Raw genomic sequence first — 15998 nt, forward strand, 5'->3', positions numbered from 1 at the left:
TCCTGCCTGTTGAGGAGGGTGACCCTGGCTCAGGCTGAAATCAAAGGGGTGTCTGGTGCCGCGAATCCGACTCCTGCTGCGCCCACTCCCATGGGTATCAGGTTGCTGCCTTGTCCGACTGGTTTGTTTGATCGCTGCTGCAAATGGTGGAGGGCTTTGATGGGAGCAGCCCCCGCCGCTCCCTGCCCGCACGGCCCCTTGTCCTCGGGCCCGCTGGGAGCCGAAAGAAAGCCTGGCTTTGTCAGCCACGGCAGGTAGGGTTACAGGCTGAAACTGCCTCCCTTCAGTATTCCCTCCTGGACCAAAGGAGCCCAGGGCACGGCCTCTTCCCAGTCACGTTTAATTAAGGCAGGCAGGCGATGCAGGGTGTGAAGTCACCCTCCCTGCAGGGCAGCCCCGCTCCTCTGCGGCTGGCTCTTGTGTGTCCAGGGATCTGAGATCCGAGGTGAGGCAGAATGCACCCCCTGCCATGCTCTGCATCCCATGGGATAACTTTCCCTCGCTCCCCCTTTCCCAGGGCGCATGTGCAACGTCAACATCGACGAGTGTGCCAGCAATCCCTGCCACAACGGGGGCACGTGCAAGGATGGCATCAACGGCTTCACCTGCCTCTGCCCCGAGGGCTTCCACGACCCCAAGTGCCTGTCCGAAGTGAACGAGTGCAACAGCAACCCCTGCATCCATGGGAAATGCCATGATGGATTGAATGGGTAGGTTGGAAGGCATGGGGGCTGCTGAGGTAGCGACGTCAGGGTTAGAGGAGGGTGAGCATCTGTCCCCCAGGTCAGTGCTTGTCCATGCTCTGTGCCAGTGCTGTCGGATACTTTCCTGCAGTGGCACGATTAGGGGCCAGGATTTGCTGGATAAATGATGGCTGGTGTAGCCTGGAGGACCAGATCTTTATACCCCAACTTTTCCCCAAAGCTACAAGTGTGACTGTGACCCAGGCTGGAGTGGGACCAACTGCGACATTAACAACAACGAGTGTGAATCCAATCCCTGCATGAACGGTGGCACCTGCAAGGACATGACCAGCGGCTACATCTGCACCTGCAGGGAGGGCTTCAGCGGTAAGAGCGGGTTGGATTGGATATTTGGAAAAAGTTCTGCTTGGGAAATGGTGATCAGGCACTGGAACAGGCTGCCCAGGGAAGTGGTGGAGTTGCCATCCCTGGAAGTGTTCAAAAGGCATGTGAATGTGGCACTTGGAGACAGGGTTAAGTGATGAACGTCGTGGTGCTGGTTGGACTCAATAGTCTCAATGGATGGGCTGTTACCATTGTCACCACATCCCCACTGTACCTTCAGCCCCTTCCCACCAGCACATGCTCCTCTATCATAGCTGGTTTTATCTGTTTTTCTTAAAACAGGCCCCAACTGCCAGACCAATATCAACGAATGTGCTTCCAACCCTTGCCTGAACCAGGGCACGTGCATCGACGATGTCGCTGGCTACACCTGCAACTGCCTCCTGCCCTACACAGGTGAGGGGAGCACCCCGTGCCCCAGCGCTGCTCTGTGGGGCTTCTGCTTCACGTGTGACACCAAACTGGTCCCTCTGAGCGTGCAGCAAACCACCACCAACCACAGATGCCTCCCTTGCACTGCCCTGCCGTGGGGCTGCCCGCAGCCACGGCTCCACCTCCCCGCTCCACGGCGCAGCTGGAGGAAATCTGCAGGAGCTTTGGGAAGCTGCCAGACGCAGCTTCCTCCCTCCTTCTCCTCCTCTCCTCCTCCTCCTCCTGGAGGGCACCAGGGTGGTGGTGGCTCAGGGGCAGCAGCGCCCGGTGGCCTCCCCGCTCACACCCCACCACCCGGGGGGGTCAGCAGTGGTGGTGGCCCTGCTGTCCGGCCACGATGCTCGTGCTGGAGGGGGCGAGCTGAGGCCGAAGGGCTGGGGGATTCTGCTGAGCCAATTCCTGTTTGCCGGCCTCCTGCTTCCGCTGGCGCAGAGCGGCGCAGCCGGTGCACAATTGCAGGAAGCCGTGAGCCGTTTCCTGCCCTCGGCAGTGGCCATAGAAACCCCTGGGGGGGGACGGGGACTGGGCAGGAGGGGAGGGGAAGGCTCTGGAAAATAGCAAAAGGCCAGTTCAGGAGATACTGGCTGACAGGGAAGATAAGGGTTCGGAGGGAACGTGTCCCCTGGCTGGACGTAAACAGGAAAAGCAGCGGAGAGGGACGGGGGGGAGGGAGTGCAAGGGGGAAAAGACACCCCGAGCAGCACTTCCCTGCCAAAGGAAGTGTGCAGTGCTTTAATGCAGCCCGGATTGCCAGGGTTTAAAGGGTTCGTGGGGGACGTGGGGTCATGGGTGACCAGGGATGGAGGAGATGGCCCCAGCTGGGCTGCCCTGGGGTGGTGGGGAAGCCCAGAGCCTCCCCCAGAGCTGGCAGCAGCCCAGGGCAGGGGACAGGAGTAGAGGGATCTTGGGCCACCTGTTGTTTCAGAGGGGATATCAGTGGGTGCTTGTGTCTGTGCAGGAGCCACCTGTGAGGACGTGCTGGCCCCCTGCGCTGGCAGCCCCTGCAAGAACGGCGGCGAATGCCGGGAGTCGGAAGATTACAAGAGCTTCTCCTGCAGTTGCCCCCCTGGCTGGCAAGGTACATGCATGGCCTGTTTGAGGGTTTAGCACACCTTGCTCCCCTCAGGGAGGGAAAGGCAGAGGTGAGGGGGCATGGCCAGGGAGCAGCCCTGCACGGTGCCAGGCTTTGGGGAGGGTCCTGACCTGCCCCATGGCTCAGCCAGGCAGCCACTGCCTGCGCCCCTTGGTGAGGGCAGTTTGCTGTGAGGGCTCCTGCCCCTGGTGTGAGCGGTGCCCAAGACATCATTGTCATCCCTGGGGCTTTCACCAGCACCTCCAGCCCACACGGCCCTTATCCTGCTCTGTCCCCAGGTCAGACCTGTGAGATTGACATCAATGAGTGTGTGAAGAGCCCCTGCCGGAACGGGGCCACGTGCCAGAACACCAACGGGAGCTACCGCTGCGCCTGCAGGACCGGCTTCTCCGGCCGCAACTGCGACACCGACATCGACGACTGCAAGCCCAGTAAGAGCAGGGGCTGCCCCATGGGCTGTGCTCAGCCCAGCCCTGAGCCATCAGCTTCGTCCCCCTTCCTGGGGCTGGGATTTCCTCCCTGTGCATGGGCTGCCACTGCGGCCTGGGCTGTGCTGTGAGTCCTGCTGAGGCTTTTGGGCCACCTTAAACACAGCCCGGTTGAGCCGTGTCAGTCTAAGGCCAGATGGGAGCAGGAGGAAGGAGGCTGGGGGATAATGTGTCCCATGTGCCCTCCTTGTGCCCAGTCTCTTTCTTGATGGGGCTGGTTTAGCTTCTGCCCAGTGCATGGGCTCAGTCCCATCCCTCCATGCAGCCAGGGAATGTGTGTGGGGACAGTGCTGCGGGGCAGCTCCTGGGCTGGGCTGCTGCACCATGGCTGGACCCATCTCATCTTCACGTGCACATCCCTCCTCTCCAGACCCGTGCCACAACGGTGGCTCCTGCTCCGATGGCATTGGCACGTTCTTCTGCGAGTGCCTGGCTGGTTTCCGTGGGCCCAAGTGCGAGGAGGACATCAATGAGTGCGCCAGCAACCCCTGCAAGAACGGGGCCAACTGCACCGACTGCGTCAACAGCTACACCTGCACCTGCCCCTCCGGCTTCAGCGGCATCCACTGCGAGAACAACACACCCGACTGCACGGAGAGGTACAGCCTTGCCAGGGCTGGGGCGAGGGCTGAGGTCCCTGTGCTGCCCCAGAGCGCTGAGTTGGTGGGTGGGGGCTTTGGTGTGGAGATTAACCAGTGGTGACTCACTGGCATGTGATGTCTGTGTTCGCAGCTCCTGCTTCAACGGTGGGACCTGCGTGGATGGCATCAACACCTTCACCTGCGTCTGCCTGCCCGGCTTCACGGGCAGCTACTGCGAGCACAACATCAATGAGTGCGACTCCAAGCCATGCCTGAACGGGGGCACGTGTCAGGACAGCTACGGGACGTACAAGTGCACTTGTCCCCAGGGATACACCGGGCTCAACTGCCAGGTAGAGGAACCTTGGGCAGTGCCCACCTCTGCATGCTGCCCTGGGGGTTTGGGGGTCACTGCAGTCTCCACTCCTGCAGAAGCCCTGCTGGGTCCTGACCCTCATCTCTTGCTCTGCTCCCCCAGAACCTGGTGCGCTGGTGTGACTCCTCTCCCTGCAAAAACGGGGGCAAGTGCTGGCAGACCAACAACCTGTACCGCTGTGAGTGCAACAGCGGCTGGACAGGGCTCTACTGCGATGTCCCCAGTGTCTCCTGCGAGGTGGCTGCCAAGCAGCAAGGTATGTCCTTGCCATGTGTATGGACTCACAGGGCCGGGCTGGGGTCAGTTCTCTTGGTGGGGATCTTTGGCACAACCAGAGTGATCTCAAGGGTTGCTGTCCTGGCTGTGATTCCCAGTGGGATGTGTGGTGGCATGTGTGTGTGTGTGTGTCACCAAGGTCCCCGCATCTCACTCTGCTCTCCCTGACAGGTATCGATGTAGCACACCTCTGCAGGAACTCGGGGCTCTGTGTCGACACTGGCAACACTCACTTCTGCCGCTGCCAGGCTGGCTACACTGGCAGCTACTGCGAGGAGCAGGTGGACGAGTGCTCCCCCAACCCCTGCCAGAATGGAGCCACCTGCACAGACTACCTGGGGGGCTACTCCTGTGAGGTGGGTGCTGTGGAGGGCAGTGAAGCCCAGGGAAAAATTCCCAGTTACTGCCTTTCTGCTGCCCGTGGAGCTGCCCTGGCTTCAGGATGGTGCTGTGCCTCTTCAAGTTGGAGGCCAGGGTGCTGGCTGTGCTCCTGCAGCCGCATGGGAATTGAGGGAACCTCTCTGATGGTTCCCCTCTTCCCTCCTTGCAGTGTGTGGCTGGTTATCATGGAGTTAACTGCTCAGAGGAGATCAATGAGTGCTTGTCCCACCCGTGCCAGAACGGAGGAACCTGCATCGATCTCATCAATACCTACAAATGCTCCTGCCCCAGAGGAACCCAAGGTAAATTAACTCCCCAGGCTGGGGCATTAGTGGGCTGAGAGCAGATATCCTTGGATTCTGCTCATTAGCTGCTCGGGTTAGCAGCAGCCAGCGCAGCGGTGGAGGTTGGTGTTTGCTCGCGGGCTTAGCCACCAAGGCCACGCGGCCTCGGCCTTGGCCGTGCGGCGCCGCGTCCCCCCTGCCCGGGCTGGGGCTCAGGCTGCCACTGCCGTGGTCAGACTCAGCCCCTCCGCGGGGAAGGCTCACACACGGGACCACCGGGCGCCCCGGCACTGTTTGATGAGCTGTGTGGGTTGTTCCCCCCTCTCTCTAGGGGTGCACTGTGAGATCAATGTGGATGACTGCAGCCCTTTCTTTGATCCTGTCACCCTGGGGCCCAAGTGCTTTAACAATGGCAAGTGCAAGGATCGGGTAGGGGGCTACAGCTGCATCTGCCCCCCTGGCTTTGTAGGGGAGCGCTGCGAGGGAGACGTCAATGAGTGCCTGTCCAACCCCTGCGACGCCCGCGGCACCCAGAACTGCGTGCAGCGGGTCAATGACTACAAATGCGAGTGCAGGCCTGGCTATGCAGGTGAGCACCGTGTCCCCCCCTCTCCCAGAGCCCCCCCAAGCATCCCTACACCTTCCTCTGCTCCTCACACACTCCTCTCCCTCGCAGGCCGTCGCTGTGACACAGTGGTGGACGGGTGTAAAGGCAAACCCTGCAGGAATGGTGGGACGTGTGCTGTTGCCAGCAACACTGGCCGTGGCTTCATCTGCAAGTGCCCCCCGGTAGGTACCTGCTTCTCTCCAGCTCTGAGCATGGCATCATATCTTGTACAGGCCCTGTGAGCCAGCCCTGTGCTCGAGGGGTGATCAAGGGGCCAGTTTAGCCCCTGAGGCTTCCCTAGCTGGGATAGGCAGGGGAGAATGCTTTGCTGTGGGTGCTCACTGGCAGGCGATGCATCTGTATTTGCACACCCTGGGTGCTTGAAAGGACACTGGGATAGGGTCACAGAGAAGGTGGCCTGCAGGTACCATGCTCAGCTCTGTAGGACTGGCTCTTCCTAGCTGACTGCTATTTGCACTGCCTGAAAGTGGAGCAGGTAGCTATGGAGAAGAGCTCACTTTATTTCAAGGGGATTCTCTAACAGGGTTTACATTCCAGATTATTCTTGCTCATCACTAGTTTCAGAGGGGGCACCAGAGCCGTGCCTTGATTCCCTGGGTTTCCCAGAACACACACGTGTGTTGGGCCGCTCGTAGGACAGCACCAGTGATTCTGACTCCCTCCTTGCTGTCCCCTCCCCAGGGATTCGTGGGGGCCACCTGCGAGAACGACTCCCGCACGTGTGGGAACCTGCACTGCCTGAACGGCGGCACCTGCATCTCCATGCACAAGAGCTCCAAGTGCATGTGCGCGCCGGCCTTCACGGGCCCCGAGTGCCAGTACCCGGCCAGCAGCCCCTGCACGTCCAACCCCTGCTACAACGGGGGCACCTGCGAGTTCTTCGGCGACGCCTCCCCCTACTACCGCTGCAACTGCCCCGCCAACTTCAACGGCCTCAACTGCCACATCCTCGACTTCGATTTCCAGGGCGGGATCGGGCAGGACATCATCCCGCCCAAAATCGAGGAGAAGTGCGAGATCGCGGTCTGCGCGGGCTACGCCGGCAACAAGATCTGCGATGGGAAGTGCAACAACCACGCCTGCGGCTGGGACGGGGGCGACTGCTCCCTCAACTTCAACGACCCCTGGAAGAACTGCTCCCAGTCCCTGCAGTGCTGGAAGTATTTCAACGATGGCAAGTGTGATTCCCAGTGCAATAACGCTGGCTGCCTCTACGATGGATTTGACTGCCAGAAATACGAGGGGCAGTGCAAGTAAGTGGCTTGCTCTCTGACCCTCTTGTTTTATAGACAAGACCTCCTGATGTGCTGGTCATCTGGAGGTATTTTCTGGTTGCGTCTGGTTAAAGCTCCTAGATGCAGACCTGTGTTCGTTCTCTACATTCTGTTCTGCTGCCTGTGAGCAAGCAACCACACTTCTTCCCTGTGGTCTCACTGAATTTATATCCACTTGGAAGCTCTCTGGGTTTGGCTCATTCCAGATGGCTTCCCTGTCCTTGCCTATATTGCTCCATAGAAGTGAATTCTCCAACTCACAGCAGTAACACAGTGAGTTTCAGGACAGGGAGACCCCAGATGGAAGAGCAGCCAGGAAACGTGATGATGTTAGCATCCAAGCATTTCCCAAACATTGTCTTTGGCAACAGCATGAACTTAATCCCAGATTCCTGGACCAACTCTGGTCTGAGTAACTATTCTGTGTCCCTGTGTCTTCTCTAAGTCACAGTAATTTCTCCTTTTTTCTGGCATCTAAATTGCAGTTTATGATTTAACAGCTACCATCTCTCACCTGCAGAGGTGAATGCTTTCTGTGTAAACTGGTTTAGTGTCCATCAGGGTGAAGAATATTTATATAGAAGAGAGGTCCCTGTGGACCACCACTGCTTTTCTGAGCAGATGGGTGGTATGTGCAGTACTTTGTTTAATTCATTCTCCTGCCTTTCTTCTTCTTCCTCCCAGCCCTCTGTATGACCAGTACTGCAAAGATCACTTCTCAGATGGCCACTGCGACCAGGGCTGCAACAACTTTGAGTGCGAATGGGATGGTCTGGACTGTGCAAACAACATGCCAGAGAAGCTGGCAGATGGCACACTGGTGGTGGTGGTCCTCATCACCCCAGAGAACCTGAAGAACAACTCTTTCAACTTCCTGAGGGAGCTGAGCCGAGTGCTGCACACCAACGTGGTCTTCAAGAAGAACCCCAAGGGGGAGTATATGATCTTTCCGTATTATGGCAATGAGGAGGAGCTGAAAAAACACTACATCAAGAGGTCCACAGAGGACTGGTCAGATATGTCCAGTGCTGTCATCAACAAAGTGAAGAGCAGCCTCTACCCCCGGGCTGGCAGGAGGCAGAAGAGGGAGCTCGATCAGATGGACATCAGAGGGTAAGGGGGACCAGTGGGATCCTTCACCGAGCAGCACTTGTTTTCTGTGTTGATAATAGTAACACGCTATGAAGGGAAGGATGTAGGCCAGATAATTGTATTTAGAAGTTGCCTTCTGTGTGAACAGAAACCGGATTTTGCTCCCATGTGGGAAAATCAGTGGATCATTCAGGAGTCCCTGATACAATGCTGCGCCGACTCTCACGATTGAAGGAGTCCTGTGTATTGTTGGGAGCCGGGGCTGGGCTGGGTGGGACCTGGAAGCAGAGGTTGGCCTGACCGACTGTCTGACTTCAGGAAGTCATTAAGTTAAGCCTCAGTTTCTCCCTGGGAAATGCTTTCTAGAGCTTTGTTGTAAAACTCAATTACTGCAAACCGTGTTTGGAGATCTTTGGTGTAAACATATAGATCCAACCTGCTCCCTCTCCGTGGGCTTAATCAAAAACCACTGAAAGCAAAGGAGTTAGAGCAGCAAAACTGATGGGAGAAGATCTGAAGGCTCCCAAACAGCATTATTTAAGATACTGTAGTGTCTGGGTAATTTTAAAACATTGTGAAGTAGAGACTCCCTTCCATTCCTGTAGATGAAGAGTTGGATTTCACAGTATTCACTGAGGCAAATCCAACAGAACATGAGTGTGAGCTGCAGGGTTTGGGCCACAGGGAAGCAAGGAGATGGGTTCCCACCTTCTAATTCCCACTGATGGGGGGTTAAAGAGGGAAGGGAGATGGTGCTCTTGTGTCTTCTCAGTGTCATCGCTCCTTGTTCCTTATTGACTCTTCTCTCACACAGATCCATCGTCTACTTGGAAATTGATAACCGCCAGTGCATCCAGTCGTCTTCCCAGTGCTTCCAGAGTGCAACTGATGTGGCAGCGTTCCTGGGTGCCTTGGCCTCCCTTGGCAATCTGAACATACCCTACAAAATAGAAGCTGTTAAAAGTAAGTACAGCTTGTCAGCTGGGGAGGAGAAATAACCAAAACTTTCCAGCCTTACCTGGGTTTAGTTATCTGCCCATTGGCTGCATTTGAACACAGTCTGGTTTTAATAACCTCACATCTCTTCTTCTGAAAGTATTTTCTTTAAAAATAAAGCAAAACCAGTTTAGTGGGTTTTTTTTCTCAGTCTGGGGTTTTATTTCAAAATCATTATCACTCTAAAAGTTATTAAAAAAAAAAAAGAAAAAAGAAAAAGAAAACCCAAGCAGCCCCAATCAATCAGTGACATGCAAGGAGTTGAAGTTTGTATCTTGAAAATCCCCCCTAAATCCTTTTGTCTTAACAGCTCAATGCAAGCGCAATGATTTGAAGTTTGCTAATCCTTTTCCTTAAAGGAGAAAAAAGTGAAGCTGTCTCCTGGTGCAGGCTGGCTTGTGCAGCCGAGAATTTGCCGATAGTTTGCAATTCTGATTAATAGCGTATAAAATGACCTTATTTTGGGGGGGGGGGGGGGCGAGCTGATTTAGATCAGACTTAGGTACCTCTATTAACTAATTTTCCTTCATTTCCACTCTGTCCCTGGTTTGCTATGCAGCTTAATGTCTCAGCATCTCCTTGTGCCCCACTGTTTTGTAGGTGAAACAGCTGAGCCCGCGACGAACTCCCAGCTGTATCCTATGTACGTGGTGGTGGCTGCACTGGTCCTGCTTGCCTTCATTGGACTGGGAGTGCTGGTGTCTCGTAAGCGGCGCAGGGAGCATGGGCAGCTTTGGTTCCCAGAAGGCTTCAAAGTGACGGAGTCGAGCAAGAAGAAGCGGCGAGAACCACTTGGGGAGGACTCTGTTGGACTGAAGTGAGTAATTTGCTTGCCGACACATTAAACACAGTGGGTCTGCTCATTGGAGTTTTGTCCTCCAATTCACCGTGTTGGTGGAGCAGGGAGGAGAAAAATCAGGGTTCTTAAAAGTTCTGCATGGGGAAAGCAGTGTTCCCATCTGGAGGAGGGTTTTAAATGCTTCGTGATCTGTTTGCACTTGGTAAAAAATGAGAGGCAGTCTGAGGGGAACCTCCTGGAAATTGTCTGGTTGATTCTTCTCTCAGAAGAATCATGTGCATGCCCATGGGCAAGGTCCATCAGGGACAGTTCCTGAAGAGGAGGTAACTTTTTGTATGGTTTTGTTTTTAAAGACCCCTCAAAAATGCTTCGGACGGCACGCTGATGGATGACAACCAAAATGAGTGGGGTGACGAGGAGACCTTGGACACCAAGAAGTTCAGGGTAAGCCCTCTGCCACATTCCCTTTCTGTGATGCAGGCTGGGTTAGTCACGGAGGGACCAGAGCACTGCAGGGAGCAGGGGAGCAGAGGGACCCTCAGGGGTGCTCTGGCATTGCTGCTCTCAGCTCCTTTGCCTGTGACAAACACACCTTGGAGACTCACAGAGCTTCCCAGGCTGGAGCTCAGCCCCCTCCTCACCCCCTGATTCCCTGCTGTGCTTCCTCAGTTCGAGGAGCAGGCGATGCTGCCGGACACGGACGACCAGACGGATCACAGGCAGTGGACCCAGCAGCACCTGGATGCCGCTGACCTGCGCATCTCCTCCATGGCCCCTACCCCTCCACAGGGGGAAATCGATGCTGACTGCATGGATGTCAACGTCAGAGGGCCGGGTAAGGTGGAACCCCTTTCACTTCTGCACTGCTCGTCAGCTCATCTCAAACCTTCCCTCGCCCCTTGCAGAGGAGCAGCCCCAGACAGCCCTACCTGTCTCTTGTTAGTTCAGAGTCACTGCTACATGTTCTGCACCACACAGCTGCTGTTGGGCATGATTTAGAGATAGACCTTATCGCATTTTGCTTTCCATTAGAGCTCTTTTGTTTAATCACTGAGGTGGAAATCAGAGAATACAGAGGAAGTGCCTATTAAATCACCCAGGTTATCTCTGTGCCACTTGTAGATTTCTCCCCTCCCACCAATCTGCACATTTCAGTCTTTTTTCCAGGTTTTTAACTATATTAATAGCTTTTAAATTATTACAAACATTTGGTCTTCCCCACGTCTGTGAAATTGCCCTCTGAAATAATGAAGATTTATTTACCGTAGTCAATTTGATTTGAGCAGCCTTCCTTATAAAACTGCACCTTCCATGGTACAGTCTCCAAGCTAGCATATGAAATAGGAAAAGCAGTGAGTGATGAGATACCACTAAGGAATTTCAGATCCATATCAGAGGAAGGATATTCGTGTTTGATGTTCAGAACCAGTCAGGAACACAGCCTTGCTGCACCCACGAGAATAAGCATCTATCACAGACAGAGCATCTCGCTGAGCCGCCTGCATTACGGAAGGGGTAAAAAGCCTTTTTTCACGGGGTCCCCCTGTGCTTTCAGATGGCTTCACCCCCCTCATGATCGCCTCGTGCAGCGGAGGAGGGCTGGAGACTGGCAACAGCGAGGAGGAGGACGACGCTCCCGCTGTCATCTCGGATTTCATTTACCAAGGCGCCAGCCTGCACAACCAGACGGACCGCACGGGCGAGACGGCGCTGCACCTGGCCGCCAGGTACTCCCGCTCCGACGCTGCCAAGCGCCTGCTGGAGGCCAGCGCCGATGCCAACATCCAGGATAACATGGGCCGGACGCCCCTCCACGCCGCCGTCTCGGCCGATGCCCAAGGAGTCTTCCAGGTAACGGATCCCTTGGCCAGCGGTCTCAGGGTTTTCAGGTGCTGTGTGTTGAGTCAGTCACTGCAGGGTCGGTTTCCAGCTCACCTGGGCAAGGTGGGGGGGTGAAAGTCGGAAAAATTGAAGTATTTGTTGTCTTGGGGCGCAGCAAAGCAGCAACCCCACAGCAGCATCCCTGGACGGGGAGCGGGGACTGGAGGGCCCAACCTCTGGAAAGGGCTGAGACCCGGATACCTGGCGTGCCTGCTGTCTGTCCCTCCTAACGTTTGTGTTTCTCGCCCTTTGTCCCTCCCTGTGGCAGATCCTGATCAGGAACAGGGCAACGGACCTCGATGCCCGGATGCACGACGGGACCACTCCTCTGATCCTGGCTGCTCGCTTGGCCGTGGAGGGAATGCTGGACGACCTCATCAACTGCCACGCAGACGTCAACGCCGTGGATGATCTAGGTACTGAGGCAACTAAAACAGGGGCTCCCTCACATGTGGAAGGAAAGGGCTGCTTGCTCTTGCTGTTACTCTTACCTCTCACTAATCTGTGTTGCATTTTTGTGGTCTTCCTCTCCAGGCAAGTCAGCCCTGCACTGGGCAGCTGCTGTGAATAATGTTGAAGCTGCAGTGGTCCTCCTGAAGAATGGTGCCAATAAGGACATGCAGAACAATAAGGTAATGTCTCCTAGGCTGACATATGCAAGGAAAGAACCATCTGGGGAGTCTGTTAAAGAGCGATTTTTGCCAGACAAATGGCTGGCACTGAGACTCTGATTTGATTGTTCTGCTGTGAATGAAGTTGTTGGATTTAGCTCAAAGGAGCACTGTGGGGTTTGGTCGTATGGTTGATGTTGAGGGGCCACGCAGTGCTTGGTGGGCAGTTTGGTGCAGTGCTGTTCGTGGCCGTCTCCAGCACATTCAGAGTCACTCGTCGAGTTCCTGGTTGGATATCAGTAGAAGGACAGGCTCAGAATCTGTGAACTCAACCCTAACCATCCTTTTGCTGGGTTTCCAGGAGGAGACCCCACTGTTCCTCGCAGCCAGAGAAGGGAGCTACGAAACCGCCAAGGTCCTGCTGGACCACTTTGCCAACCGGGACATCACGGACCACATGGACCGCCTGCCGCGGGACATCGCCCAGGAGCGCATGCACCACGACATCGTGAGGCTGCTGGACGAGTACAACCTGGTGAGGAGCCCCCCGCTGCACAACGGCCCCCTGGGAGCGCCCACCCTGTCCCCCCCGCTCTGCTCCCCCAACAGCTACATCGGCAACCTCAAACCCGCCGTCCAGGGCAAGAAGGCCAGGAAGCCGAGCACCAAGGGCCTGAGCTGCAATGGCAAGGACGCCAAAGACCTCAAAGCCCGGAGGAAAAAATCCCAGGATGGAAAAGGATGTCTGCTGGACAACTCCAGCGTGTTGTCCCCAGTGGACTCCCTGGAGTCGCCCCATGGGTACCTCTCAGACGTGGCCTCTCCTCCGCTGATGACCTCCCCGTTTCAGCAGTCCCCTTCCATGCCCCTGAACCACCTGCCGGGCATGCCGGATGCCCACATGAGCATCAACCACCTCAACATGGCGGGGAAGCAGGATATGGCCATGGGGAACTCCAGCAGGATGGCCTTCGATTCGGTGCCGCCGCGCCTCTCCCACCTGCCGGTGTCCAGCCCCAGCACGGTGATGAGCAACGCCCCGATGAGCTTCTCCGTCGGCGGAGCGGCCGGGCTGAACGGGCAGTGTGACTGGCTCACCAGGCTGCAGAACGGGATGGTGCAGAGCCAGTACAACCCCCTGAGGGGCAACATCCAACCCGGGGCGCACCAGCAGCCCCAAAACCTCCAGCACGGCATGATGACCTCCCTGCACAACGGCCTGCCCACCACCAGCTTGTCGCAGATGATGAGCTACCAGGCCATGCCCAGCACCCGGCTGGCGTCCCAGCCCCACCTGATGCAGAGCCAGCAGCTCCAGCAGATGCAGCAGCAGCAGCTCCAGCAGCAGAACCTGCAGCCGCCGCAGCAGCAGCCGCAGCAGCCCCAGCAGCCGCCGCCACCACCGCAGCAGCCGCCGCAGCAGCACCACAACCCCGGCTCCAACGGGAGCGGCCACCTGGGCCAGAATTTCCTCGGTACGGAGCTGAGCCAGCCCGACATGCAGCCGGTGAGCGGCAGCGCCATGGCAGTGCACACCATCCTGCCCCAGGATTCCCAGATGCTGCCCACGTCCCTGCCCTCCTCCCTCGCCCAGCCCATGACCACCACGCAGTTCCTGACCCCGCCTTCCCAGCACAGTTATTCCTCCCCCTTGGACAACACCCCCAGCCACCAGCTCCAGGTGCCTGACCACCCTTTCCTCACGCCGTCTCCGGAGTCGCCGGACCAGTGGTCCAGCTCGTCTCCTCATTCCAACGTGTCCGACTGGTCCGAGGGCATCTCCAGCCCTCCCACGAGTATGCAGTCACAGATGGGACACATCCCCGAGGCCTTCAAGTGAAAGAAGGTGTTTCAGAGACGCTGGTGCTCAGTGAGAGTCAGAAGCTCGAGGGAGATCTTTTTTTTTTTTTTTTTAAAAGGACCTTGGATGCTTTTATTAAAGGATCCTTTTTAAATATGTTTTTATAAAAAAAAAAAAAGGAGAGAAAAAAAAAGTAAAAGACAAATTTAATTCCTTTTTTTTTTTTTTTTTAGTATTTATTTATGTACTTTTTATTTTACATGAAAACACTGCCTTTTTTATTTATATGTTCTATTGTTAAGAACTCAATGTGGGACACCAGTTGTGTTTCAAGAAATGGACAAATTAGGTTTTTATAGGATGTTCTCTTTTGTTTGGGGGGGTTCATTGTGTTTGATTTGAGAGGAAATGTCTGTGTAAAGCTATAAGCAGCGATTTTGTGATCCTCAAATGCCATTAATTTATTTTTTTTCTCTTTCAACTCAGAAAGAGAGGCGAGAAAGAAAAGGGGAAGAAAAAATTGACTAAAAATACCACTCCTTAGGGGGGGGGAAATTAAGTATCAACAAATTTTTTAAATGTACTTTAAAATGTTTCCTTTGCTATTATATGAGAGGACATTTTATGGTACCAGTCATGAATCTTTGTTTAAATTTCAGTATTATATAGTTGTACATTTGCCTTGATAATAGAAATTTTTGTTCTCTCTTGTTTTTATATATATATATAAAAATATATATATTTAAATGATTTTTATGATCTAAAAAAAAAGAAAATCAGGATTATAGACCTGTAAGAACAGGTTCTAAGCTAAAAAAAAAAACAAACCAACTAGAAAACATGAATACTGTCCCCCATCAAAAAGAAATGTATTTGCCAAACTTCCAAGAGAGCAAACCCATAGCTATGGAGTATATATACAAAGGAGACTTAATTTTACTTTGAATATCTTTACTGGTTTTGGTTTTATTTTTGGTTGTTGATGTTGTTCTTTTTTTTCGTGTTTGCCTTTGAGTAACTGTTTAAGAAATAAATGCCAATATAAACTTTGTAAACCACATCCTTATTTTAAGGATGGCCTGCCTATTTTAAAGAGGGCGTGTCTATTAATGCAGACACCCCGAGTGAGATTACAAAGCATTTTATAACACTGCCACCACCGCGTGCTCGCCCGGATCCAGCTCCTCTGGCAGTGCCACTGCTGCTGGTTTTAGTGGGATGCTGGACTGGCTGAACTGGAGGGCGAAGGGCAGCACAGCTGAGCCTGTGCCGTGAAACCTTAACATTTTGTTCTGTAACGTTAGCCTGGAGTGATGCATCTTTTTTTATATTGGTGTACACTCTCTCTGTGTATCATGTAAAATATAGTATAAGCCTGTGGCAGATTTAATGTTTGTAAATATCTTTTTTTTTTTTTTAAAGAAAAGGTGGATTTTGTTTCAAAAATCTAAATGAGCGAGTCTTAAATATATCATAAATATATCACCTTATAGAGGTGTTGGAATATCACTCACTCGGGTGCGAAGGCAAGCAGACACCCTAAGACTAGATATGTGTATGGGACAGGCAGATAGAGAGCAGTTAATCAAGAAAAACCTAAGAAAAGGGTTCCTTCTCCTCATTCCTTTTTATTAGAACACCAAATAAAATGGATTTTTCCCAAGGCCCAGCGCCTTGCTGAGCACTCATCTTAGTTAACATTTCAGACCATTGTTCTTGTGACACGCCTAATATGAGTGATAAAAACATCACGTGGTGTTGAACCTTCCTATGTTTTATAAACTAGAGTGTAGTTTAAGAAAAGATATCTTCTGTAATAAAAGCTATCTACATGCAAAGTTGTAGTTTGCAAAAATGATGTATTTTTTTTGGTTAACTGATTTGCAATAAATGATGCTTCTGGGCATCTAGATTTTA

General features: G+C 53.9%; 1 protein-coding gene across 2 annotated transcripts in view; it reads left to right on the top strand.

Annotated features, from left to right (window-relative positions):
- The window catches only part of NOTCH1 (notch receptor 1), a 43003-nt gene extending 27005 nt beyond the window's left edge, over positions 1–15998 (top strand). The window contains exons 13-34 of one of the 2 annotated variants that reach the window (XM_050320050.1): positions 518–710; positions 925–1070; positions 1371–1484; positions 2479–2598; positions 2892–3044; positions 3472–3700; positions 3834–4035; positions 4161–4314; positions 4506–4690; positions 4885–5017; positions 5331–5588; positions 5676–5788; positions 6309–6880; positions 7586–8014; positions 8808–8956; positions 9590–9806; positions 10142–10232; positions 10458–10623; positions 11344–11639; positions 11938–12085; positions 12204–12301; positions 12642–15998. In XM_050320050.1, the coding sequence (XP_050176007.1) occupies positions 518–710; positions 925–1070; positions 1371–1484; positions 2479–2598; positions 2892–3044; positions 3472–3700; positions 3834–4035; positions 4161–4314; positions 4506–4690; positions 4885–5017; positions 5331–5588; positions 5676–5788; positions 6309–6880; positions 7586–8014; positions 8808–8956; positions 9590–9806; positions 10142–10232; positions 10458–10623; positions 11344–11639; positions 11938–12085; positions 12204–12301; positions 12642–14120 (5645 nt within the window). In that variant the 3' untranslated portion in view covers positions 14121–15998. The remainder of the gene's footprint in view (positions 1–517; positions 711–924; positions 1071–1370; positions 1485–2478; positions 2599–2891; positions 3045–3471; positions 3701–3833; positions 4036–4160; positions 4315–4505; positions 4691–4884; positions 5018–5330; positions 5589–5675; positions 5789–6308; positions 6881–7585; positions 8015–8807; positions 8957–9589; positions 9807–10141; positions 10233–10457; positions 10624–11343; positions 11640–11937; positions 12086–12203; positions 12302–12641) is intronic. The other variant, XM_050320051.1, reaches the window with a different exon arrangement.

Source organism: Myiozetetes cayanensis, unplaced genomic scaffold, assembly GCF_022539395.1.
Source record: "Myiozetetes cayanensis isolate MyiCay16 unplaced genomic scaffold, myiCay2020 scf23, whole genome shotgun sequence".
Taxonomy (NCBI): domain Eukaryota; kingdom Metazoa; phylum Chordata; class Aves; order Passeriformes; family Tyrannidae; genus Myiozetetes; species Myiozetetes cayanensis.